Genomic DNA, 24,710 nt, shown 5'->3' on the forward strand with positions numbered 1-24,710 from the left:
AGCTCACCCCAAGGCAGGGCACAAGCTGCCAGCTGCCTGTCCCCCCTCCCTCCCTCCCAGGGTTCCCCATAGGAAACATCTTTTGTGGTCCATCAGCCACTGCTCCCCATCCAGCTGGACTCTGGGCACCACGAGGTGGGTACCTGTCTCTGATGGAGCCTTTGCTCACAGGAGGCTAGAAACATCCTGTGTGTGCTACAAACCCGATGATGGAGCTGTCAGGTGTCTGTAAGAATCCTCTTGTTCTGTAAGCCTAATGTTCTCTAATAGCTGGGGAGAGTTGGGCTGGAGGTTTCCATGGTTTCCTAGTGGTTGCTACGGAAAAGGATCTCTCTGCCTCTAGGTCTTGGTGACTTTCTTTTTGCCCTGTCCTAGGCACCGGAGCCCAGCAGAACATAATGCTCGTTGTTTCCCAGCCCGCTACAATGGTCAGGGTGTAATTTGTGACTCCTGTCACGGCTGGGCTGGGCGCCTGCCACTCTTTTTCTTTGCTCTTTTTTTCTAAGGCCTCTTTGAAGACCGAGACCAAAGAGCCTTCAGGCAGCCGTCTGTGTGTTTGCTGCGCTCCCTGCCCCCTCACTCATGCTCACTTCAACGATTTATTTCATGCACTTTACATAGCAAGAAGCTGCAGCAGCAGCTGTGTCCGTGAATCCTTACCAGGCAGCCCTCAGTGTATTTCTGACCTGTGCATTGTCCCAGGCACAGCTAAATGAATCTCTGCTGGAGGAAGGGACTTTACAGCTTAGTGCCAAAGGTTGGGCGAGTGGGAATATCAGCAAGACCCTCAGTGAGCTGCTGGATCCTGGAATGACAGAATAAAGCTCTGTTCCCACCAGCGCTGGGGGGGTGTGTGTGGATTCAGCGCTGTCTCTTTGTTGCCGTCAGCTGGGACTGCGTGTCCGTACGGCACCCGGTGATCTTTATTTACGGGATGAAGTTTGGACCTGCACCTGCAGCCCGGGAGCGGTTAAAACACGTCTGGGCCCAGCGCTGCTCTCGGACAATCCGGATCGGGGCTGTCGGGCTCGTTTCCACCGGTGCCGCTCCGGATCGGGGCGATAAAGGAGCTGCCCGGGACCGCGTGTCCTGGCTGGGAGCTGAGGTGGGTTCTGCAGAGGCTTCCAGCTGCACGCAGCACCGGGCAGCATTCGGTCCCTCGGAGCATCACAGGATTGGGCACAAGTTTACTTTCGCATATGGGATCAAAGCTTAAAATATCAGCTGGCCTTTCTCTCACTCCTGACTTTCCTAAAGCATCTGAACAATTTCTTCTTGAACTCTGGCAAAATCAATCAATCTGACACTTAAATTGTACGTGAATTTGGTAAATAAAGACAGGTTACACAATGCCACATGGAATGATTTTTTTTTCTTTTAAACTTTTTCAACTACTTAGGACAAAAAAAACCGTTACAATGCTTGACTTTTCATTTAGTTACATAAATAATTTTTTTTTATAAATATCTCTTTATAAACAATATATAAATAGCTTTACAACATAAATACATTTATGCATGACATGAATTTACAAACAGCAACGTTATACAGCTGGCTTCATCAGTCTCTTGGAAAAGCACTGTCCCTTGTCTCGGTGAGTGTTTGTATATATAATATATATAAGATAGAGAGCGCTTTTTAAAAAAATAACAAAACCAAAACAGCTGGTGCCATGACTCCTCGTACCAAAAAAAACAACACAGCCACATCTTTTGTCCGCTCCGGGAGGGGGGTCTCTGCTCTTCTAGGCGTTGCCTGGGGGATGGCCCTGTCTGGCCATGGTAGGAGAAAATGGACTACGGCTTCCAAGCCCTGCAAGGAAGGAGAACAAAGTGTCTGTTAGCACTTGCCATGCAGCAGCCCGTACTCATCCCAAGCTGAAACCCCTGCAAGAATACTCCTGGCACGGGGCCTGGTCAACAGGAGCCTTCTCTGAGCTTTGTGCTCTGGCTGAAGCAAGGAAGAAGCTCACCCTTTGCTTTCTGGCTGTTTGGTATTTAGGGAGGAGGGATGGGAGCTGCTCTTCCTGGGGCTGGGAGAAAGTTTCTTTGTCCTCCAATGAGAATTTAACAAGAGGAGGGTTGTGAGCTGGTGGTGCAGCACATGAGCACCTCGGAGCCCTGAGCTGGGCTGTTCCTTGGGAATGCCAGATTGCTGCCACATGAGGTAGCAGAGGAGCAGCACCCATCCCTCCAGGTAGGGCCATGGATGAGGGTTGGCATCCTGTGGGTGCCATTGGGCCCTGCTCTTCCCCTGGCAGGGCAGCAGGGTGTCTGCATCCTGTCCCTTTCATGCCCAGAGAAGTTACTGAAAGGCCAAGGCACATCCATGCCGTGGGAGGAAGAGTGAGTGGCTGGGGCTGCAGCCAGCAAGCGTTTCCCCAGCTGTGTGTTCATCTGCGTGTGACCTGCTGCAGTGACCAGGCCAGGGTGGTGCCTCACTGCTCCATCACCCTGGGGGAGAGCTGGCAGGGGAGGAGCTGCTGTGCTTCTCCAAACCTATCACTGCGGGGAGGGGATGCTTCTCTTGCCCATCGGCCCCCAAGCACAGTGGCTGTGGGAAGAACCTCTCACAGCTTCCCAGAACTTGCTCAGATGCAAAGCCTGAGTTAGGAAGGTGCTGCCCTTGGCTGTCACCGCAACTAGGAGACACCTGGGGAACTTGTGTATCGTTTTCCTCAAAAGAATTAGAGCGTGGCTGAGGGACGTGACTCTCGTTCTCCCACCGTGGGCACAGGGAGGGTACCCTTCCCTCCTGAGGCACGTCTGTGCGTCACCTGTGCCCACGAAGCAAAGGGTGCTCGGAGCAACCTGGGCTGCACCCAACCTGCCCCCGCAGCCTCCCTGCTCTGGTTCACACGGAGAAGGGAACCTGGCACAGGCTGCTGCGGCAGCGACCGACTGCGGCCGGGGTCCCTCGGGCAAGGCAGCCAGGCAGCTGGGAGGGGGTGTCGTAGGAAGGGTTAAACTAACTTTGGGGTCCTCCTCTTTACCCAGCAGCGACACCGGGATGGCAGAGGGCTCAGCTGGGTAACTAACCGCTCCCGGTGCCGCCCGGGGGCAGCTCCCTCCCCGCAGCATCCCCCGGCGCCCGCCCAGCGCGGCCCGGCCCGGCCCCACTCACCGCCAGAGGTCCCTCAGCAGCCGAGGCCGCTCATGGCGCCGATGCGGTCCAGCTTGAGGCCGAAGCAGCCCTTGCCCAGGCCCTTCTTGTGGAGGCCCTTGTGGCGGCGGCCCGGCGGGTCCTGCAGCAGCCGCGCCCAGCCCGCCCGCGGCCGCGTCTCGGTCCGCGCCTCCCGCGCCTCCCGCGGGCCCGACCCGCCGCCGGCGGTGCTGCCGCCGGTGCTTGTGCTGCTGCTGCTGGTGCTGCCGCTGCGCTCCTTCTCCCGCTCCTTCTCCCGCGCCGCCGCCGCCTCGGGCGGACCCGCTGCCGCTGCCGAGCCGCGGGAAGCCTGCGGAGGGGAGGAGAGGGTCAGAGCGCCGTCGCCCCCCAAGCAACACCCCCCGTCCGCCGCCCGCCTCCGGGCTGCGCTCAGGACAGTCCCCTCCGTATGATGAGGGTCCCTCCGTTAGGGACCGGCAGCGGGGTCGGTGTTTCCCCCCCTCCCCGCGATGCACGCCCGGGATTGGGGTCTGTGCAACTCCCCCCACTCTCCTGCCGGCCCCAGCAATGCAGTTCATCTCCCTGCGACTGTGCCCAGGGCACCCCCACCACCACCACATCCATGCTGCGCGCCCTGGGGCCAGAGCATCCCCTACCCCACACCATAGCGGTGCCTTCCACCCCTCCAGGCACTGCCCCAGCGACTGTGTGCCACCCTGCCATGCTCCTGGCTGGGGTCATTGCATCCCCCCTAAAGAAAAAGTCTCGTGGTGTTGCACCCCCAACTGCTGCCCCTTCTCCTCCCCAGTCTGAATGAGCCTTAAAGCTGGCAGAGGACTCAGGGACCCTTGATGGGTGCCAGCTTTCAGGCCCCTTTGGTCACTGCATGTATGTGTGTCCCTAGCTTTTAGGCCCCTTCAGATTATGGGGGGTATTCCTGCCCCTGTCCAGCTTTGGGGGGCTCACACTACCCTGAGCAGCCCCTCCTGTACCTCCCCACCTTGCAGAGTATCAGCAGCAGCAGGTAGGGAGATCAGGGCCCCCCTTTCCCACTGTCCCCCACTTAGTTAATGCTCTCTGGGTCCTCACACTCCTCTAGTCTGACCCACAATGGCACACCTGCTTCCTTACTGTCCTCCCCCAATCTCCCAGGCCCCCTGCCCCTCTCCCTGCCCAGGGCTGCTGCCCACCAAGCCCTGGGGTTGCTCACCCTCCTTCATCATTCTGTCCCCCCCCATCACCCTCTTTTCGGCAGCCTGCACCCCAGTTCCTTACAGGGACACCCCCAGTCCTGTCCCACCTCTGTCTAGGGGCACCCTTCACTCTGTGTGCCGTGTGTCCCCCCCCATCTCTGTGCCCGGCCCCCAGGGCAGTGCCACCCAGTGTCAGCGGCCTCCAGTGCATCCCGCCTCCTCAGCATCGCAGGACCCAGCTCCCCGGGACACCCCCGTTTGGGAAACCCCTTCCCGGGGCGGGACACACACACACACACACACACACACACACGCTCCCGGTGCCCCTGCCTGCCCGGTTTGGGCAGGGCTGCCGGGAGGGCTCTGGCCTCGCCCCCTGCCCGCTGTGCACCTGCTGCCCGCCCCGCTCCGGGTCTGCTCCCCTTCCCCTGCGCCTGGCACGGAGCGGGGCCCCGGGGTGACAGCGGGGAGCCGACCGCCGCCCTCCCCGGCCCCGATCCTCCAGGGTTACGGGGCACGGAGCGTCCCCCTCCCGCCCGGCTTCGGGGCTGGAGTCCCGGGGCCGCGCACGCCTGGGACAGGCTGGAGCAGCCGGAGCGTCCCGTAGTTCTCAACAAGCCCCTGAGGAAGGAGCACCCCGCTTCGGACTGACTCTGCCACCCCAGCGTCCCCCCCCGTCTTGCCCCCACCCCCCGCTGCGCCCTTGGGACCCTCTGCGGGCCGGGGAGAAGAGGAAGAGCCCGGGGGAGGGGTGGGGGTGCAGCTCCAGCCCTACCTTCTGTGGGAGCGGAGACGCCGGCTTCGCCTCCAGCCTGACGGAGAGCAGAGCGAGTACAAGTCCACCAGCCAGCAAGGGTGAGATCTGCATCCTGCGGGGCCGAGCGAGAGAGAGGGGCCGGGGGGGGCAGGGAGGGGGACAGCGGGGAGCCCAGGGGAGCCCCGGGGAGAGGCTGGGACGGACGGGAGTCAAAGTTCAGAGCGGAGCCCCGAGGTCCCTCCTGCCGCCCGCGAAGTGCCGAGCTAGTGAACTTGGGCTTTCTGCTTCATTCATTTTATAACCCAACCTGCTCGGTGATGTCATCTAAACAACCAGGTCCAACCCGGCCTCCACAATAGCAGGAATTTAAAGGGGGGGTATGTGTGTGTGGGGTGGGGGGGGTGTCCCTCTCCCCTGGCAGGAATAAATGACACATCAGCCCAAGGCAACCGGCTCGAGGAACTGGAGAGCAGAATGGGAAAGTGGGGGGCACTTGGCTTCATGCCCCCCACCAACCGTCCCCAGACCCCCCTGCAAGCTGTCTGCCCTCCCCCTGCACGGCTGCCCTACGGCCCCTGTGCCCCCTCCCCTTCCCCAGTGACTCCCCCATGGAAGAACATGGCCCAGCCTGGGGTGGCTGTTGCAGGCTGGGGGGCGGGGAGGCGGGGGCAGGGGGTCCCGGCAGGGGGTTAAGCACAAAAGCCAGGAATGAACACAAAAAGCACTTTCCCCCCCCCACATCCAGGATTAAATGAGAATCTGTCTGTCCCCCAACTTCTCTCCCAGGTCCCTACTTGGCAGGAGAGGGGGCACTGCCCTCCCTGGCAGGGGCGCTGGGGACACGGAGGATGCAGGAGGCAGTGGTGCTGATTGAGGGCACCTAGGTGGGTCCCTCAGCTTGGACCCCGAGGGGCTGTGCAGCCTGGCCTCCTCCAACCTGCTCCTGGAGGGTGCAGGAGAAGGATGTGATCCCAGGATTAACCGCAGCAGCTCTGAGGGGTTCTAGGGACATGGTGGGGGCTTCCTCCACCCTCACCCTTCCCCCTCAGCAGTGGGGAAGCCAGGTTTTGTGCCACTGCTGCTGGTGTGCCTGGCACCTGGCAGCTCTGAGACTTGGGTTGCTTTTTGCGGATGGAGTTGGGCACCCTCCCTGGCACCCCAGCTGGGGGGATGCTCTTACTGGGATCTGGCCAGAGGAAAGACACCCCCACTTTGCAGAAGCATGCAGGGCTGGGTTGCACCAGGCTGGATTTGCACCCCAAATCCCTTCCCCTGCACCAGGGAAAAGCTCTCTGCTCTTCCTCCTCTCCCTGGGGTCAGCTCCAGTCTGGTCTCTTCCTCTCTCTGGCTTCTTTTGTGGTCTTTCTGGGCTTTGCAGTTCCCCAAACCCCTGGGCAGCTGTCCCTGCCGGGGGGCCAGGGCTCTTTGGGGGTCCGTGGTTTCTCTGCTCGGGAGCAGGGAGATGTTTCCTCCTCGGCAGCCCAGGCTACTGGGCACGGGACACTTCAAAGGAGGTTGGCTTTTCAGCTCCATGAGAACGGGAGCTGGAAGCAGAAGGTCTCGGTGGTTTTTCCATCGTGCCTGCCAGGTGGAGACAACTTGGACTTTTTGGAGTGTAAAGCTGTGCTTGGGCATTTGTCTGCGTGCAGGCAGCGCGAGGCGATGGAGTCGGGATGAGAGCCGACCCCGAGCGCCAGGGAGCCGTGGGTGCAGGCGAGGAGCAGAGAGGGGCCCCTTCTCTTGGGGATTCAGCTCTTGGACCCCCAAAAGCATGCCTAAGGTGTGAGATCCAGCCTCTCCGTGGTGCAAGCAGAGGGGCCAGGGGGGCTCTGCAGCATGAGCCCCTTCAGCAGGGGAGCTGAGCCTCGGGTCTCTGCCATTTGGAGCTGTCAGGGTGTCCAAGGTCACCCACACAGGGTCCTATTGTCCCTGTCCCAGCTGCACTGGCTCCTGCCCTGATGCTGTGGGGCAGTGCTGCCCTGTGGCTTCTCCCGGGGCGGGGTACGGGTGTGTGTGGAGTGTGTGTGTGTGTACCTGGGAAGGAGATGGGGCAGCCAGCTGGGGGGAAATGTCACAGCGTGGGGAGGAAGGGCTGCCTTAGCTTGCCACCAGCCCTCCCCCCCTCTGCGGGACGTGGGTCTGGAGCTGATCGGAGCTTCTCCACCAGCCCTGGAGTGTTAGAGCATGGCCACAAATGCCACAACTTGGTCAGGTCTCAGCCAGAGCCTGCCCACAGGAGGCTCGTCCCGGCCCTCCGCTTCCCCCAGCATGGTTTTCATTAGCGTGTTTTCTTTGTCACACTGTGCAGAGCCTTGGGTTTGGGGTGTGTGTGGGGGGGTGTGTGTGTGTGCGTGTGCTTTATAAATCCAATTAGTCTTGTTATTCAAATTACCCTGAGCTCTCTGCTGAAAGTCGCTGGAGTCAGAGCCGGGCGCACACAAAGCCTTTCCCTTAACTCAAACCAGATCGGATCCACGGGTGGCAAAAACCTCAGAGAGGGGAGAAGGAGCAGGCAGGAAGGGGTTAAGAGCAGGAAACCCTTTTCCTTGGTGGGATGGGGGCCTGAAAGTTTTTAACCCTTGAAGGGATGTACCTGCCTTAGCCCCTCACATGGGCTGAGAACTGGCAGACTTGGGACTTGTGTGGCATGGAGGGGGCTGTGCTCACTGGGGGCTTCTCCTGAGGGCTGGATAGCAAAGGGGATCCTGCACCGTTGGGAAAGGAGGGATGGAGACCCATGGGATGGGCTGGAGTGGGTAATACCCCTCCCTGTCGCACTCAGGAGCCCAAGCAGAGCTGAGGGGGGAGGGAGGGGCTCTGGGGCTGGTGTCCCCCTGAAGAAGGCCAGTGTTGAACCAGGAGCTGTGGGGAGACATGTTTGGTGGGGGGGTGGCTTGGGATGTCCTAAGAAAAGCATGAAAAGCCATATTTGACTGCTCTTCACATCCCACCGTGTCCCCAGCACCCCCTCCCGTGGGACAGCAGAACAAGAGCTCTTCAGGGGTGCCCATATGGCAGCGGCAGCACTGGCTTCTCCAGCCGGGATTCGAGCCTGGCACCCCTTTGGGTCCTGCTGGGCCTCACCCAAAGCCAGGACACGTCCTGCCCTGTAGAAGGCCCTGCTGCCAGCGTGCTGCGGGGCTAAAAATGGGGCGACACTGCCAAGTCACACTGAAGTGGGGGTGACCCCTGAGAAGGGGGGGGCAGCTGGGTGGGTTGGGGTTATCAGTGTGCGGGGAGCAGGGAAGGGAGCGGAGCGGGTGCAAGAGGGCACACGCGTCCCCGTGCCCGAGGATGGAGAGGGATTCATCCGAGTGTGACCGGTGCCAGCATGATTTGGAGGGTGGGAGGAGATGGGTCATGGGGGTACGTGTGACAGCAGCACGGGGTGTCTGGGCCCCATCACAAGGAAGGCGTGAGTGATGCTGGAGGGTGAGGCTGGACCCTGCTGGGCAGCGCCGGCACCCCGGCTCCCTCAGCTAAGTCAGGAGCCAGGGTTCGGGCACCACTCAGAGGATGATAATGAGAAAGTTTCCAGGACAGAAATGTGGCTTCAGCCTGAAAAAAGCTGTGTCATGGCAGCAGTGAGCACCCAGCTGTCTGACCCCTTTTTCTTCCACTCGCTTTTCATCAGAGAGCGTGTTTCTCTATTGATTTGGGGAAATCACTGCCCAGATCTACATCTCTTCCGCTGCCGTGGGCCAGGAAGCTTTTCCAGAGTGATGGATAACCACAGTGTGAGGACTTCCAGATGACGCCATGCAGGGGCCAGTTGTCCCTTTGTGAAAGCAGACATCAGAAACCTGCGTACATACGATGGAGATGCCGGAGCAGCTGACGTTTTCCCACAACCAGTGACCAATCCAATGAGCTGTTGGTCAAGCACCATCCCAAAGCTCCTTGATGGCTTTGGAACAAGCCCCAACACACTGCTGATCTCTGCTCGTCCTGCCCACATTGCTCGATACCCCCTGGGGAATGGCCAGGGGTAGAAGGATGGGGGAGCCAATTCCCTGCCAGTGCAACCACCAAGTACCAGTCCCCAGGAACATGAGGTGTGCTGGTGTTTGCTGCTAAGGGTTTGAGGTGTTACAACAGGAGCTTTTACAGGTTTTACAGTATCTCTTTAGGGGTCTGGTGACTCCAGGCTCATCAAATGGGTTGGGATTTTTTAGGGGGGTTCAATTTTGTCTGGCATCCCGGCAGACATGGTGTGTTTTCTTCCCAGCAGCTTGCTTTGGGGTTTGCTGCTTTGCCTGGGCTCCCCGGGATGCTCCAGCCTCCTCCTGACTTTCTGGGTGTTTCTCTTCTCCGGGGCTGCACTGGGATGACTGTGCTCTGGGGCTGAGCTGCCTCATCGGGCTGGTGGGACTGTAAACACAACATCTCAGACTTCTGCTGAACGCTGAGAAAATGAAGCAATTCCAAGGCATGGGTGAGTCCGTGTTGTGTGTCAGTCCTCAGAGGGCACGAATTGCATCGCCTCCAGCTGCTGGCAGCCTTGGCTCCACAGCTGATGTAAGGGGTAGGTTGTTGGGGTTTTCCAAGCTAAATGCCACGGTCATCTTTGTCCTCCCTTCCTCAGAAGCCTTCTTCCCAGAAATGGGGCTCTGGCAACGCTTCACCTGCAGCCAGGAGGTCCCAATATTAGCTCAGACTCGCTGATTTTGGCACTTAGCATCCTGTTGGGAAGAGCTATTGCCTGGGGAGATGAAGGCCCGGAAAGGCCGAAGGAGAGGTGATTGAACCACACTGGTCCCCACAGGAAGCCGTGACTTGTCCGGATCCTGGGTGGGGATCCAGCAGGCCAGCAGCGACGGATCCCCAGCCTGTACCCAGGGGTGACCCCATCATAGTGCTGGGGCCGGATGCCACCGCTGCAGCACGTCACGCTGCACAGCCGCCCCGGGGAAGGTCTGTGCCCTAACGTGCTACGTGTGCATCCGGGCCAGGCGAGCAGGTCCTCACTAGCCCACAGCTCCAGCAGCAGTGCACGCCCCGGCTTGGCAGGAGCCTCTTCCGCCTGGCTTGGCTGGGTGAAGCCCTGTCGCCCACAGCAGATCCCTTGTGCCCCCACCCCAGCCCCAAGTGTCCCCCCCAGACTGTCTGAGCTGGTTTCTCAGGAACCCAACACCAGGCAGTGGGAAGTCCCTTTTGGCATCAGTTTTTTGGGAGCCTTTAGGCTTCTTGGGCCTTCCGGGAGCATCTTGGATGCAGGAAACCCCAGGAGAGTGCTGGGATACAGGGAGCCAAATCCGTGCTTGTCTCAGAGATGCTGGTGGTCAAGCCCTTGACCTCCTGATGGGAAGGTGATCCTGCTGAAGCCAACCTTGGGCTTTCTGCCCTCTTAGTGTTTAATTTTTAAAAATATTTTTGGAAGGGGGTCTGTCTGGCTCCCACAGGGAGGTTTGTGCTGTCACCAAGCTGAGCAGCACGGCGTTACTCCGGCCAGGGCGAGGGGACAGGGAGGGCAGGGGCACATTTTGGTGCTGCAGGTGGCAGGGCAGCCCTGTGGGGCAGATAACAGCCTGGCTGGGCCTCGGCCATGCCTGGGAACAGCCGGGGCCGTCGCTGCTGTGGCTGGGGAGCGCTGTCGGGGAGCGGGGCGTCACGGTGGCCCCACTGCCACCCCATGGGCAGCCGCTGTGGACGTGCGTGGTTCCACAGCCCTAACCTTTGCAACCAGACAGAATAACAATGCCGGCTGGCCGGGGGATGTATAATGGCCGGTGTTTGCTTGAGATACAAAGGCGCAGGCAGGGCTTTCACATGAGGTAATACTGATAAGTTACGCTCTCATTCACGGCTCTGCCTGCCAGCAGGCAGTGGCACCGGCCACTGCTCGCCTTCACCGAGCTGCCAGGATGTACCCGCTGGCCCCTTGGTCTCTGATGGAGCATCTGCCCCACCCGCCCTCAGCTTGCTCTCCCCACTCGGCTCACAGCTCCAGTGTCCCCACAGGGGCTCTTCAGAACCCATCCTGCACGTGTGAGGTGGGGGACAGGGTGGTAGTGACAGGGGCTGTGGGGTGAGTCCCTAACCCTGGGACTGCGGAGCAGCATGGTCTGTTAGTCCCTGCCTGCCTTGAAGGGGCCTTTTCCACCTCCCTGGGAGCATCAAGACGGGCTTGATCTCACTGCATGTCCCCTGCCCTGTGAGCCCTGTCCCCCTCCTGGGTCCCTGGACCTGCTGCTCAGTAGGTGCAGGGAAGGTCCCTGCCTGGATTTCCCAATGGGAGCCATGGAGCTGTGTCACATCATGTGCCCAGCACTGTGAGACCTCTGGGTTTTATCATCTGAAACCACTTTAAGCACCTTTGGCAGGCTCAGTCCTGCCACTGGCAGGGTGGGACAGTGCAGGGGACCCAAGGGCTGGGTTTTTAAAGAGATTTGGCTATTTATAACTGGAGGGGAAGAGACTTGAGGTTATCCAGAAGACAAATCCAGGAGACCCAGCTAAATCAGGAGCAAGGCACTAACCCTGCTGCTTCAATGTCCCACCCCATCACTCTTTCCCCCCACTGCCTCCTTCACCTCTTTCTTGGCTGTCTGTCCCTTTTTGCTGGACTCTGGTTCTCCCTTTGCTGGGCAGACACAGCCAAACCGGACCTCCCTCTGCCCAGGGGGAGCTGCCGGCGTTCCTCCAGGCACTGCCACATCTGAAGGGGATGGGAACCCATCAGTCCTGATCTTGGGTGGTGTGTTTCCCAACCAGAGGTATGGAGGGCTCAGGAGAAGACTGGAGAAGCTGAAGGACAGGTGGGGCAAGACCACATGTGTTGTGACACATTTAGCAGATGAGTATCTACCGTGGAGACAGATGTGTTTTTACCTTATTTATGGTAATAAATCTGTCTACCTCCTCCTACCCCCCCAGCATGGCTCATGTCCTCGGGTGAAGTGCCCAGACGGCTCCTGGCGACTGAGCAATGTCAAAGCCAGTGAGACTCTGGCCTAACTAGGGGTGCTGCTGCAATCGAGACACTTCCAAGGCAGCTCAGAGGCTCCAGGGCAAACCCATGGCTCCGCTCTGCCTTTGAGCTTATCCTGGTGCCACAGGGGTCTGGACAACAGCAGGGAGGCAGCACCCCACTGCCCTCCATCCCCCCAACCATGGCTTGCCACCTGCAATATTTGGTATCGGAGAGGTGACATTCAGTTGGTGGAGGAGATGTTTCCATCCACGGTGTCTGTTGGCACCGGGTGGGCTGCAGAAGCAGACAGGGTCGGCAGGGAAATTGAGGAATCACTCCACTCTCACCCAGGGTTCCCCTGGTTGAGTCATCTCCGGGTGGCTCCATCCCTTCGGCCAGTCACTCCTGATTAACACTGATGTAAACGAGCGCTGGGCGGGCCCTTGCTCCTTGCTGACTCCTACCACAAGTAGGGGAGCCAAAGCCTTTGTAAGTGGGGTGCTCCTGGCCAAGGAGCCACGCAGTGCTCTCGCCTTGGCCGAGGTGCTGTAACACGTTCCAGCCTCCAACATCGGGGAGCAGCTACCAGTTACTGCCTGGGGGCAGATGGTGAGATAATCCTGCTGTGTGAAAGCAAGCTGGGACACCAGGCTGGGCTTGCTGCTACAGGACCCCAGGAAATGAGAGCGTGGGGGAAAAACCTGCCCGTGGACCCGCTTCCTTTTACAAAGCCCATGAGTTGCCACGGAGGGTCACAGGAACAGCAGTGAAGTGACTGCTCCTTTCTGCTCTGCAGCCACAAGGATGGCGTGGATGGAAGGTGGAGCCAAAGGCAAGACTGAGGTTGTCCAGCCCTTCCCTGGAGGGATCGTGTTTGGTGAGATCCTGCGTGATCTCTTGTCTAGGCCAGTGATAGGGCAGAGCAAAAGGGGGCACAAATTCAGGCTCTACTCCACGGACCAGACCAGATTTCCAGATGCCCGGATGCTGCTGGGACAGGAAGGCTGAGAAATGCCCTATGAACCTGCTGGGGCTTGCAGCCCCTTGTGCAGCTGCAGGCAGCAGGCAAGGAGGGCAGAGGCATCAAGCCGTGGAGCTGTATCCCTCCTGCCATGCATGATATCACTGTGAAACCTCAGGCCCCAACACCAGCGGTGGCACTAACAGACACTGAATCCCTCCAGCTTCCTGCCCCCATCCTTTGTCTCCAGTGGAAGGAACCGGGCACACTGAAGCTGCTGCAGCTGGTGGCACCACCTGGTGCAGGAGGGACCCTGGCCAAGACACGGGCTCGGCTTCATCCCCAGAGAGGTGTAGAACAGCAGAGACATGGCATGACTCAGCAGCACAGTGAAGAGCTGCTGCTCCCACCTGGCTGGCACAGGGAGGGGGATAGGTGGGTTTGGGGGGTCCTGGGTCCCCACTTCCCCATTTCCTGCTCTTTCAGGCCCTGCACAACTGGGGACGTGCCACCACTGTGCCTTAGCAGAGTGAATACCAACTGCCTTGCTTTGGCAGCAGCTGGGGAACAGGAGGAAGCTGGGGTGATGCACCCTTACCCCAAAGGGGTGATCCCACGTGGCTCTGCTCCCCGCAGGGCCAGGGCCAGTGGAAATGTCATCCACCCCTCCATCCTTGGGGCTGGAGGGGGATCAGCTGCTGCACAACTGGTGCCTCTGCTCACACAGGGGAGGGCTGCTCCCTTCCTCGCCATCTGGGCTGTGTGGTGGCTGCATGGCTGGTGTGGGGCACAGCTGCCTCGCTCCCCTCATTGAGGTGGCCAGAGCTGCCAGGGTGGGGGCAGCTGATGAGCTGGCAGCATCGCTGGCAGATCACAGGCAGCACCTCTTGGCTCTGCGTGGTCTGTGTGAACGAGACGCTGCCTTTGCCAGTGGCATCCCAGCGCTGGGGGAGATGTGACTGTCCTTGCACAGGCAGGTCTGTGTGTGCTGTCCTTGGTCTCGTGGAAGAAGCCTGGTGCTTTCTCAGGGAAGCTCCCTCAACCAATCCGAGGGCCAGAGCTGGAGTGGTTTGTGCCTGCCATGGGGCACTTCACCTTCAGCACCTCTGTCTCAGATGGCTCACCACAGCTTTGTGGAGGCTCAGCAGCACTGGCTGGGCCAGTTTGTGTCTGGGAGGGGCTGGCAGCCATGGGTGATGCTGCACACTCAGCAGATGTGGCACCATGGTCTTTGGAGACTTTCTTCACTGTCGGGATGTGGAACAGGCTGTGCAGAAAGGTGGTTGAGTGCCCAACCCTGGATGTGTTTAAAAGACAGGTAGATGAGGTACTTAGGGATATGGTTTAGTAGAGAACAGGAACGGTTGGACTCAATGATCTTAAAGGTCTTTTCCAACCTTGTGATCCTGTAATTCTGTGACTGATTCCAGACACTGTGGACACCGACCTGCCGCATGAGGGATAAGGAACAAGCACCACAGGGCAGTGTCATCCCCATCCTAAGCGAAAGGCAGCGGGGACAGCTTGCTCAGCCTCGTGCTCCTACTGAAGACTGGACAGAGCCTTTCCCCACCAAAGCCACGCTTGGAGACACCAGCTCAGGTCCCTCTGGACCCGTCCTCACGGCTCCCAGGGGCTGCCGCAGGCAGACAGCTCAAATGGGCTTGACTAGGGAACCTGCTCTGGCAGGGGGGTTGGACCCCATGTGCTCTTGGGGCTCCTTCCAACCCTCCGGTTCTGTGAGTCCGTGAGTGGGGGTGCTGTGAGCTCAGGCGATTGCTGGCCGCTTTGCCTTCTGGCCGGAGTTCCCTGACAAACCCAGCCCGAGTCTGCAGGTAACGCTCCGGGCCAGCCAGCCGCGGGATCGGACTCTGCCCTGCAGCCCCGCGGGACAGCTGCCGCCACAGGCAGCGAGCGGAGCCCGGCCACCCCCCTCCGCCGCAGCCCGTTCCCGGGCCGCTGCCGCTACGGGCTGCCCCCGGGCTGCCAGCCCGCCCGTGTCGCTAGAGGCCGCCCGGAGGTCCCTGCCCCGGCCCCCGCCCCGGCCCGGGAGGTGTCAGGGAGAGGAGCGAGCGCTTCGCGCATGAGGCTTTCTGGGCCCCGCCGCGGCTCGTAGGCCGCCTCTGACCCGGAAGTGCACGGTGGGGGCGTCGGGGCATTTAAACGGCGCGTGAGCGGCGCGGTGGGGGGAGCGGTCGGGTCGGTGAGTGACGGGGCCGGGCAGGGTCGGAGCCTCCTCGGCGGGCCCGGGCGACGCGTGCGGGGGGAGGGAGGGACTCCCCGCTCGGTCCCGGCGGCGCTCAGGCCCTGTCAGCCTCGCGGCGCTGCCGCGGCGGGGCCCGGGCCCGGCGGTTTGCTGTCTCGCCCCGGGCCGAGGGAGGGCTCGTCCGGCGGGCGCGGCTCCGTCCGGCGCCGGAGAGGGGCTGTGGCAGCCCCGGCTGCTCTCCCGAGGGGGTCGGGGGCGCGCCGGGAGAGAGCGTTGGCGCCTGGCACGTGAGGCGGCGGGCGAGGGGCTGCCCCTGGTCCCGAGGGTGCCGGGGAGGGGGGAGGCCCCACGGCCCCACTCCCGGTTGAGCTCCGGGCGCTGGAGCAGGTCCTGCCCCGTGCTGGCCGCTGCGCTTGGGCTTCCGTGGGCGGCGTGGTGGCGGGCGGGAGGTGAAGGCCGGTGCTGCTGGGTGGAAATAGCCGGGCCGGCTTTCATCCTGCGCCCAGCCGAGCGAGCGCCTTCCCTCCGTGCTGCCTGCCTGGCGTTTCCCTCGCCCGGCCGGCGGGAAGGCAGGGCGGGCCATACCTGGTACCCGCCTTTACCCTCCCCCCTCCCCCCCAGCGCTGCTCTCCGGATCTCGAGGGGACGGCGATTCCACGTAACGATGGAAATGTAATGCGTGGAGGCTTGTAACTCCTTCATTCTCCTGTGTCTGTGCCCCGGTAGCTAACTGGTGACGTGATTAAAGCTGTCGGGATCACAGCGGAGGTGAGGTGTGAATGCCTGTCCTTTGCTTGTCTGTAAAGATGGTAAATGGCAGCGTCCCGGATCCGGTGTTTGGAGAGCAGGCTCGCTGGCTTTTATAAATGTTATCTGCTTCCATTCACTTGGCAGCGGGGGGAGGTGACGTTGAGAGGAAGCTCTCGCTGTAGACCTACCCGCAGGAGGGTTTTGTAACAGGTCAGTCTATTAGAAAAGTTCAGCCATTGGCCAGCACCAATGGAAAATCTTAGGAGCAAGAATCACAAACCACACAAAGATTTTTTTTTTCCCCCCCTATTTATTCAGGGATTTTTAATTTTTGCTTTGTATTGTGCAGCCTGCTCACGTCTGTGCTCAGTTACTTAAGTAAATCTCGCTGCAACATGTGCTGTTTCTCTGGAAAGGTCAGAGCAGACATGCTGAGGAGGGGTCGGTGCTGCAGTCCTTGCTCCCTGCTGGATGATGCCCTGTTCCCAGCGGTGTGTGTGCAGAGGAAAGGAGGTTGCCTGGGTGCTTATCCTCTGTGCAGCTGCAGGAGAAGGGAGAAGAGGGCTGGGTAAGGGTGAAGAAAAATGCCAGGCATGGGGAAAGTCTCTTCTGCTGAGCTCTGTGTTCTGTGTTGCCAGCACCTTTGCGCTTGGAGAGGTGAAGAGAGAGTTTTAATGGTCAGTAGGCTTTGGTTTAGCTTAGAGACCAATGTCCCTTGGTTTTGGTGTAGCAGATATCAGTGTGACCCCTGAAGCTCTTGATGTATGAGCTGGGGTGAAATTCAGCTGCTCAGCTTCAAACATATCTTGAAGAAAAAAGAGGTGGGTTTTAGGAAAACCCCCAGAAGGCAGCAGTTGGCTCCCTTATAGGTATATTTTTATTTTCCTCTTTGATGCTAGCTACAGCAAAAATCATTGCTGTGTCCTGTCCATACCTATACTGTACTCTAATGGTACCTCAGGACAATTTACGAGACTACTTAGCTCTAAAACCTTAAGAGCTTGAGCAGCTGAAGCAGGATGGAAAGATGCTTGATCTATGTAAGCTCCACACTCATGTCACAAAGGGGTAGGCACAAGACTGTCTACAGAGACTGGCGCTGGGTGAAGTGGCAGCCGGCGTGTCGCAGTTGCAAAGAACCATGAGCTCTTGCAAGCCAGTTAGTTGTGCTAGGGGGGTTTACTGTGTGTTGGTCACACTGGAAGTGGGTTTATGGGCAGATAGACAAGCTGAAATAGTTTTTGTGTTTGAGGCAAATGACCTATATAATCCAGGTGTATCAGTCGCTGTGCGAGGGAGGTAGCAGGCAGTGTGTGCTTTTTATGGCAATGTTCAAGTGCTTCAGTAGGGATGCAGTTATTTTTGAAGACTCTAGGCTGAGTGTAACGTGGTTTCACTTCTGATGATGGCCAAACTCATGCATCTGATACAGTCTGTCAGTTATGGCCTTAATTTGCCTGACTTTTCCAAAGGCAAGGAGGAGCAAGTTAAAGGAGTCCCTTCCGTGTGAGGTGTCAGCATCGGTGTTGGAGGGGGGAAGAGTAATCCTTGCTTTGGGTGGTGTATGGGCAGGCACAGCTCACGGGCTGTGGTCACTGGCAGGGATTTGGTGCGGGGCAGTTGAGCACATCATGACACCCCTTTGCCCAACCCGAGTCTCTGGAAAGGTCAACATGTTCTCATTCAGTGCATTTTGTGTCTTTTAGTGTAATCACTTACTTGACATTTTGTTTTAAGAAAATAACCCTTTTTTTCCCCCCTCCCCGTGTCTGTTTGTAACTCCCTGAAGTCTGTGCCTTTCACTGGCGATGGATCAGCTGGGGTATGCGAGAAGCCCTGCTGCTGCCCATGGTGCCCGAGAGGGGTCGAGCAAGCCCGCGGCTCCCCAGAAGAACGCGTACACCAGCCTGGTACAAAAGCACCACAGCGGCCGGTTCCGCTCCTATCTGAATCACATTGCCCAGAAGATGCAGCTGGAAGATGGCACCTACAACGACCTCAGCCTGGATCTGGACCCACCCCTGAGGAGAGGCCTGGCGAAGGACAACGCGGCCAGGAACGGGTTGAATGTGCGCAGCTATTCACCGGGCAGAGCATCGTACCTGGATCAGCCCGTGCCTGGGGGATTTGAGAATGACAAAGCCCAAACCTCTCTGAACAGGTGTCCTCATAAAAAAAATGCCATTGCTAGTCCAGAGAGAGACTTGGAGGTGGAGGAAGATTATTACGTACATCAGCGTGGAGCTGCAGCTGACTTGTTAAATACGAGCGATGCCCTGGGTGGGAGAGTATCAAACAGCCTGAGGTACCGTGCAGCTCTGCAGAAGTCTTCTGGTTCTGATGAGAAGGACGAGGAGGACACGTGGAGGAAGAAACATAAGAAACAAGGCAGGTGTCCTGCCAACACAGACGCAGCAGCTGGACACTTGTTGACTGAGCAGTTCAGTGAGGATGTGCTGGCAATTAATGCCAGGAAAAACAGTCACTTGTCTCCAGGTCAAGTCCAAGGTGAGTTCACACTAATGAGTTGTTTGGTCCATTTACTGCAATTACTGTGGAATTGGATGTGGTGTCTTAGTCACGAGTGAGTTAATGTGAACCAGTTCTACTCTGTCTGACTTAGTCAGCCCTTAGTTACCTGTGGGTGGCTTTGTCCTGGTTAGCAAGTAAGCCATCCAGCATGTGCACATGGCTTCACATGGAGCCAGCGTGGTGCTGGCAGAACGCGATCCCCTGGCCTGGGCCCTGTGAATGTGGCTGTGCTGCTTCCAGCATCGGCTCAAGACTGAGAACGCCTAATTTCTGTGGCGTAGAGTCCAAATTAAGACATCTGGATCTGAGCTGACTCAGAGCAGAGTCATGCTTTCCTCTGTGTTGCCTCCTCTCTTTGGATCTGGAGGGCCTTTGCGGAGGGTCCAAGCCCATGTGACGCTCAGGGCCTAAGATGCCTGTGTGATATTTAATTCCCAGTTCAGTCTGGACTCCAGTAAATTCTACTGTTAGTAACAGAGACCACATCTTGCAGCACTAAAGCGAGCGTGCCTCTTAAATGCGATGTTTGAGGCAAAAAGCCTGCTTATGGAGATAAATAAAATTCATGACACCTCCACCCTCCCTCCCTGCATCAGCCATCAACAAGCACCCAAAGCAAGGCGGTTTGAATCTCGCAGTGTAATGCGTTAAAACTTCCTCTGAGTGTTATTTATGGTGAAATACTTGGAGAGCCTGAACTTACGAGCTACTACTGGAGGAGCTCATAAATGTCACTGTGTAAAAATGCTCCGTAACAAGTAGGAAAGAGATTGATTTCTCAGCTGGGTAAGGTGGGCCTGAGGCCTATCACAACTTTTGGATTGGAAATCAAGTAAATGTTTAACTAAATCAGTCTTGCAAAACTCTGCTCTGTCACTCCAGAGTGGCGAGTAATGTGCTTTTTATGGGGGTTTGTGGTATTTTTGAAGCTGTGACAGTAGATTATGTGCTAAAGTTGGTAAACTTTCATGAATTTTTACAAGACAGATCAGAATTGGAGATTTAACAGAAGCAGATTATATTAAAATTTGATGAGCTCGATAAATACGGGAGGGTTCTCTTTTGCATTCCTCACTGTAACGCTGTGACTTTGCTGCCTTTCACCCTTCAGCTTTTGGAGAGCAGGGAAAAGCAGCTGACAAGGATGGAGAGTCTAGAAGGCTTACGGTGTGCATTGGTGCCTGCAGGGCTATTAGTCTAAAGTAAAAACACCTGTCTTTCAAAAGTGAGCACCCATAGCTCCCTCCTGTTCTCGCTGGGAGTGGGGTGGCACGAACCCTTTGAAAACTAATTGGTTGTTAAACATAAAGACCGAGAGCAGAGGATGCTGATCCTTGTGTTTGACCTGCCAGGTGGAAAACTCACACTGTGGGGCAAATTATTGAAAGTTATTTGGTTAACAGGGACACCCTTCCTCCTGTTTCCCCCTCCATACCTTCCCAGCCACCCTCCTGTGTTGCTGAGACTGGTTACACTCCAGAACACTTGCAGGGGTATGAAAACAGTTTCTTGGGGAGGAAAGAATTAGGAAAAATAAGAGTCAGATAAATGTCTTTCCTGCTGTTTAGTTTGAGTGCATTTTAGTGCTCTTGTTTAAGTGAACTGAAGATTTTACAGGCTGCAAGTGCTTAGCTATAAGAACTTGCACATCACAGTACCAGATTAGTATTTTCTCACTTCAAAGCTTGTCTTTCTCTCTTGATGCTGATATAAGTCATATTACTTTGCATAGGCAGGTGTCTGGTTTGATCAGTTTAAATCAAGGCCTGTGAAACTGCGATGGCAAGAATGGCTTCTGTCATAGCGGTGTGGCATATCATCTTTTCAGTAGTGACATTTTCTCACAAATTAACTCTCTTCAGGCTGTTGTAGGCTTTCCAAAAGGCTCTTTGAGCTAATCTGAAAGCCAAGCATCTCTCTTTATATCACCTCATTTAATTCTTCTCTTCTTAACAGCTCTTCAGCTCAGGCTTAGCCAGGACCAGGTTTGCAGTGACCCTAAAACTGACAGTCCTAAGGGCAGAGAAAGACCTTTTGAGTGTCCTGGGGCAGTGGTCCTTGTTAATGTCCTTCCAGAGGTGCAGCAGTTCCTGTGTCCTTGGGGGACAGCAGAGTGGTTCAGGGAGCCCCAAGCAGGTGTCACTAACCCTGATGATGTGTTGCTGTCCATGGAGAACACTGAGCATTGCCTTTGACATGCTGTGCTATAAGGCCCCAAGAGGAGGCTTGCAGGATAGAAATAGCTTCATAGCAGATAGTTAGGAGACTGCCCACGGCAGTCTCTTCTGGTCTTCTGTAGAGTCACTGCTTGTCCTAAGTGTTGGTCTCCCTCAGTGACTCACCCAGCTCTTTGCAGTTGAGAACTGCTGTGCCTCCTCTGAAAGGTGTGACACAGCCATGGAACTGCACAGTGGATTCACTCTACTGCATCGTCAGTCTTGGATTTGGGAAGACAAATCTGTGCAAACTCTGCTCAGAGAATTGCCATAAAGCCTCCAGTTCTGAAGGTCCTTCTCAAGCAAACCCTGGTAAATCCAAAAATAATCCTAAAATGCCACTTCAAATTGTGGTGCTTATAGTTTTTCATCTCATACAATTTCCGTGCTGGTAATTTTCCCTAAATCTCCAATCCCCCAGGTTCTTTGGATGCTGAGGTTTGGTTGAACTTCCTTAGAAGAAAGTCTTTTATCAAGTCCTCTGGGTTGGTTTCTGGTTTTGATCAAAGGCTCTAAGGGCTTTCCCACTTCAATCCAGAGTTAGTCATCAAAATCTCTTTTCTGACAAACATCTCTGACTGATGTTTGTCATAAAAGGGCTTAAACCCCCCTTTTTCTTGAGAAGCACCGACTCTCTGCAGCATCTGTCTGTCACATGCTAGTGGTTGAGATTTGCATGGCTGCAAAGTGGAACTTCATCTTAAATATCAGTGATGCATTGCTTTCAGTGAGTAGCTTAGACCAAGCTGTGTGTTTTATTGGGCACAGCAAAGTTTAGGTTGCTTTTTGAGTATGTGCACTTCTCAGCCTGTTTTTGAGGGAATGTTGCTGTTTCATAGCACGTTCCTGAATCGGCTGGAAAGCTTAAACACCAGAGGTGGAGTGCAGCATGGTCTTTGGGAATATCATCTCCTAGTCATGCTTGGTTTTAGAGGATCTCAGGAGCTAGAGTACCTTGGAGTGAGGTGATACTGGAAGCTTGGGTGGAGCAGGGTGCTTGTGAAGGCTGATTGCTATGAAACAGGTTCAGCTTTTGCAGGGCTGGGTATACAGTCTTGGTCTGTGTCTGAAGACAACCTCCTTAGGAAAAACACCAGCACCAGCTTCATTAGGTAGCCTCCTGAGGCTCTTCTCACTGAAAGCTTCACAGGTTTATGGTGTGATGGGGAGGTATCTTGCCCATCTGTCAGGGTCAGCATGCCCCCTGAGCAGAAACAGACAACTCCTGAGTAATAACATGCCTCATCTATAAAGTGGTATAAGATTTCCACGGCCCTTTCTGATTTATCTGTCTGACACTTGGCATTTATTTGCCCAGCCTGTGATACTTGACCGACTTGGGCAGCTTCCACAGAGGAGGGTTCCAAGCAAGCAGGCAGGTGTTCAGCATCGTAGCTTTAAAAACAATTGTTGCTGTTGGATGGCTGGCTTCTGGCCACAACCCTGACATTTAAAAGGGTTGGAACAGGTAAAAGGATTGTCCTGGAGTGGCTTTGCAAGCTCAATGGATATAGCTGGTCAAGAGATACCGGCAAAATGGCTAAATCTTGAGGGTTTTGTCTTGCTGTTGTACACTGCAGGGAATTTTGTCTGTGTTTCTCTGGGAGAGCTTTGGAGGAAGAACCACACCTTGTGCTTTCACCTTCTTGTAAGGCAAATTTAAGATAATGCTGCTTTTTAGTGGTGAGTCTTCCAGTTCTTGTGTGGTGGAATTCAGTGCTGAAGAATGTTGTTATCTCCCTATCTGGCACTGGTAGATAGGAGCCAGCGATCTAGGAAAGGCCACAGCACCAGCTCAATAAATGGAGAATGTTGGTTGCTGTGGAAATCTTTAAAATGTATCTAATCTTGCCAGGTCCAATGTAACGTTCCTTAGATGACGTTAATCACAGTAATAAGATACGGGAGAGGCGGAAAAACTAGATTTACTGTATAGCTCCATCTGAGAAACCCCATGAAAAATAGAAGGCTCCTTCCTCTAACGGTTCAGCAACGTCATCAGAAACATAAATTTCTCCCTTACTTTTGACAGAAAAAAATGTTGCATTCCTCAATCTTGTGCAACTCATGTTTTTGGCTAGCATCAGCTATAGTATGTGAGTTAATATCTGATGTATCCTCTCTTGGGGAGATGAGATCCTGCCCTTGTGAGCACTGGTTTTTTTCTGTTTGTGATCTAATAACTGTCTTCCATGCCCTTTACTGGAGCCCCGAGCATGCCAGGTTGCAGTGGGACTGAATTCTGTAGCAGAAGCCTTGCATTTGGCAGCAAAGCTTTAATTGCTGTGAAGTAGCTCCCTTCACCTACTAGTGCTGATGTGAAAGTGTTCATCAGTGGAAAAGCTTTTTGCTGTTAACCTGTTGGGTGTTTTTTTTTCCCAGTTGTTTGTGTTTAACCTGTTTTTTCTTCTGTTTAGCTCCACTCTGTGAAGTTAGGTCCCCATTACGTAGCTGTCCTGATTCTGGCCAGGCCAGAGTTAACCTCCCCAAGCAGCCAGTGCAGAGGAGCTGAGTTAGCCCGGGCTGCTTTCCTCACCACCTCACTGGGTGCTTTCAGAGCAGTCAGAGTTCAGGGGTTTGGTGGGGTGTTGGGTTGGTCCTCATGTTGTATAGCACTCTCTGAATCCTTGGGTTGGTGAGGTCCTCTGTGTTATCACTGGGTGTGAGTGTAATTGGCTGTTATTGTTTTATTTTCATGGTACTTTTGTCAGTAAACTGTCATCCCAGCCCACGAAGGCTCTGTCTTTCTCCTCTGGGAGTGAGCGGTGTGCGATGCTCAGCTACTGCTTGGGGTTGAACCACTACAGTAGCTCAGGTACCTGTGCCTGTCAGTTTTCTGGTCCTAGGAAAATAATAGGCTAATACAGAATTGAATGAATTTTAATTTAGTCTTAAAACTTTTCTTTAATGTGACTTGTCAGATTATGCACCTAAGGACCTGTTGAGCTCCCTCAGTGTCAGTTCCTTGTGAGATCAGGGATTTGATAAAGGTGTGAGTATGGGTATGTTTGCACAGTAAAATCACAGGAGAATGGTTTAAAAGCTGTTTAGGTGAACTAATTAAATGCAGCAATAAACTGAGAATTGTTACCAACAGGTTTGTCTGGTTCCTGCGGTGTCATGTCCTGCCCCATCCTCTTTAATGCTTTTGTCAGTCACCAGGAAGAAAACATACAAGTAGGATTGAGACTTCTGTTTGGATGACTTGGAGAGTGCAGGGAGTATTAAATAATGGGGGCAGTTACTGGCAGCTGTCCGGATTGCTGGGTGGACTGGGAGCAGGCAAAACATACTCCATGTATTGGGTCAGCGTAGAGCTGCTTCAGCAGTGTGAGGAGCCCAGTGTGGGAAGCAACAGCTTGGAAAAAAGTTTTGAGCTTTTGATGGATTAATCAGCTGAACTTCCCCCTTCTGTGAAATGTGGCCAAAAGGGTAATGTATGAGCATGGGAATTGGAAGATGGAGTATGGACTGCGTGTGTCTGGCACGGCAGCAGCAGCAGCTTCTGGAGTATTGTATCCTGTGGTGGTGCCCTCTGTTCGGGGCGGATGGTGATGAATTGATGAATGCACAGAGGACAGCCAGAAGAAAGATTAAAATGCTGGGATCATGAGTGAATGATTTGAGGAACCCTGCTTTACTTATCAAAGAGATGCTTGGGGGAAGGGAGCTTTCAGTAAATTGCCTACATGGGGAACAGATGTTCAATAATAGGCTACTCAGTTGAGCAGATTATGATATAACACATTTGAGGCTAAACAAATCCAGGCTTGAAATGCAGCACGATTTAGCAGTAAGGGTAAATGACTGCTGGAACAGCTTTACCAAGGTTTGTGGTATCTAGGCTCACTGGCACATTTAAAAGCCCTGATAATAAATTCTACCCCCAAAATATGCTGAAAAAGCCCTCTATTCTATGCTGTCCATGAGGTCTGCCAGCACCCACCACCTGATCAACTTTGGCTTGTTGTTCAGATAATTTCTAAAGCATCTTCACCATTGGTACCAAGGTAGGTGGGACAGATGCTTTGCAGCTGGCTTGAGTGCCTAATTGCAGTTCTTCTCCAGGCCGTGGCTGCT

At 55.6% G+C, this 24,710-nt stretch overlaps 2 protein-coding genes across 2 annotated transcripts in view; one reads left to right on the forward strand and one right to left on the reverse strand.

Moving 5' to 3' along the window:
* Positions 1–3,136: 3,136 nt before the first annotated feature.
* On the reverse strand, positions 3,137–5,163 carry NPPC (natriuretic peptide C; the record flags this gene model as incomplete). The annotated part of the gene is made up of 2 exons (XM_084267608.1): positions 3,137–3,451; positions 5,071–5,163. The coding sequence occupies 2 exons, from the start codon at positions 5,161–5,163 to the stop codon at positions 3,137–3,139; spliced, it is 408 nt and encodes a 135-aa protein (XP_084123734.1).
* A 9,941-nt stretch (positions 5,164–15,104) lies between these two features.
* The window catches only part of DIS3L2 (DIS3 like 3'-5' exoribonuclease 2), a 191,910-nt gene continuing 182,304 nt past the window's right edge, over positions 15,105–24,710 (forward strand). The window contains exons 1-2 of the mRNA XM_084267510.1: positions 15,105–15,129; positions 17,672–18,390. Coding sequence (XP_084123636.1) covers positions 17,691–18,390 — 700 coding nt within the window. The 5' untranslated portion in view covers positions 15,105–15,129; positions 17,672–17,690. The remainder of the gene's footprint in view (positions 15,130–17,671; positions 18,391–24,710) is intronic.

Source organism: Gallinula chloropus (assembly GCF_964237585.1).
Source record: "Gallinula chloropus genome assembly, chromosome: 8".
Lineage (NCBI taxonomy): Eukaryota > Metazoa > Chordata > Aves > Gruiformes > Rallidae > Gallinula > Gallinula chloropus.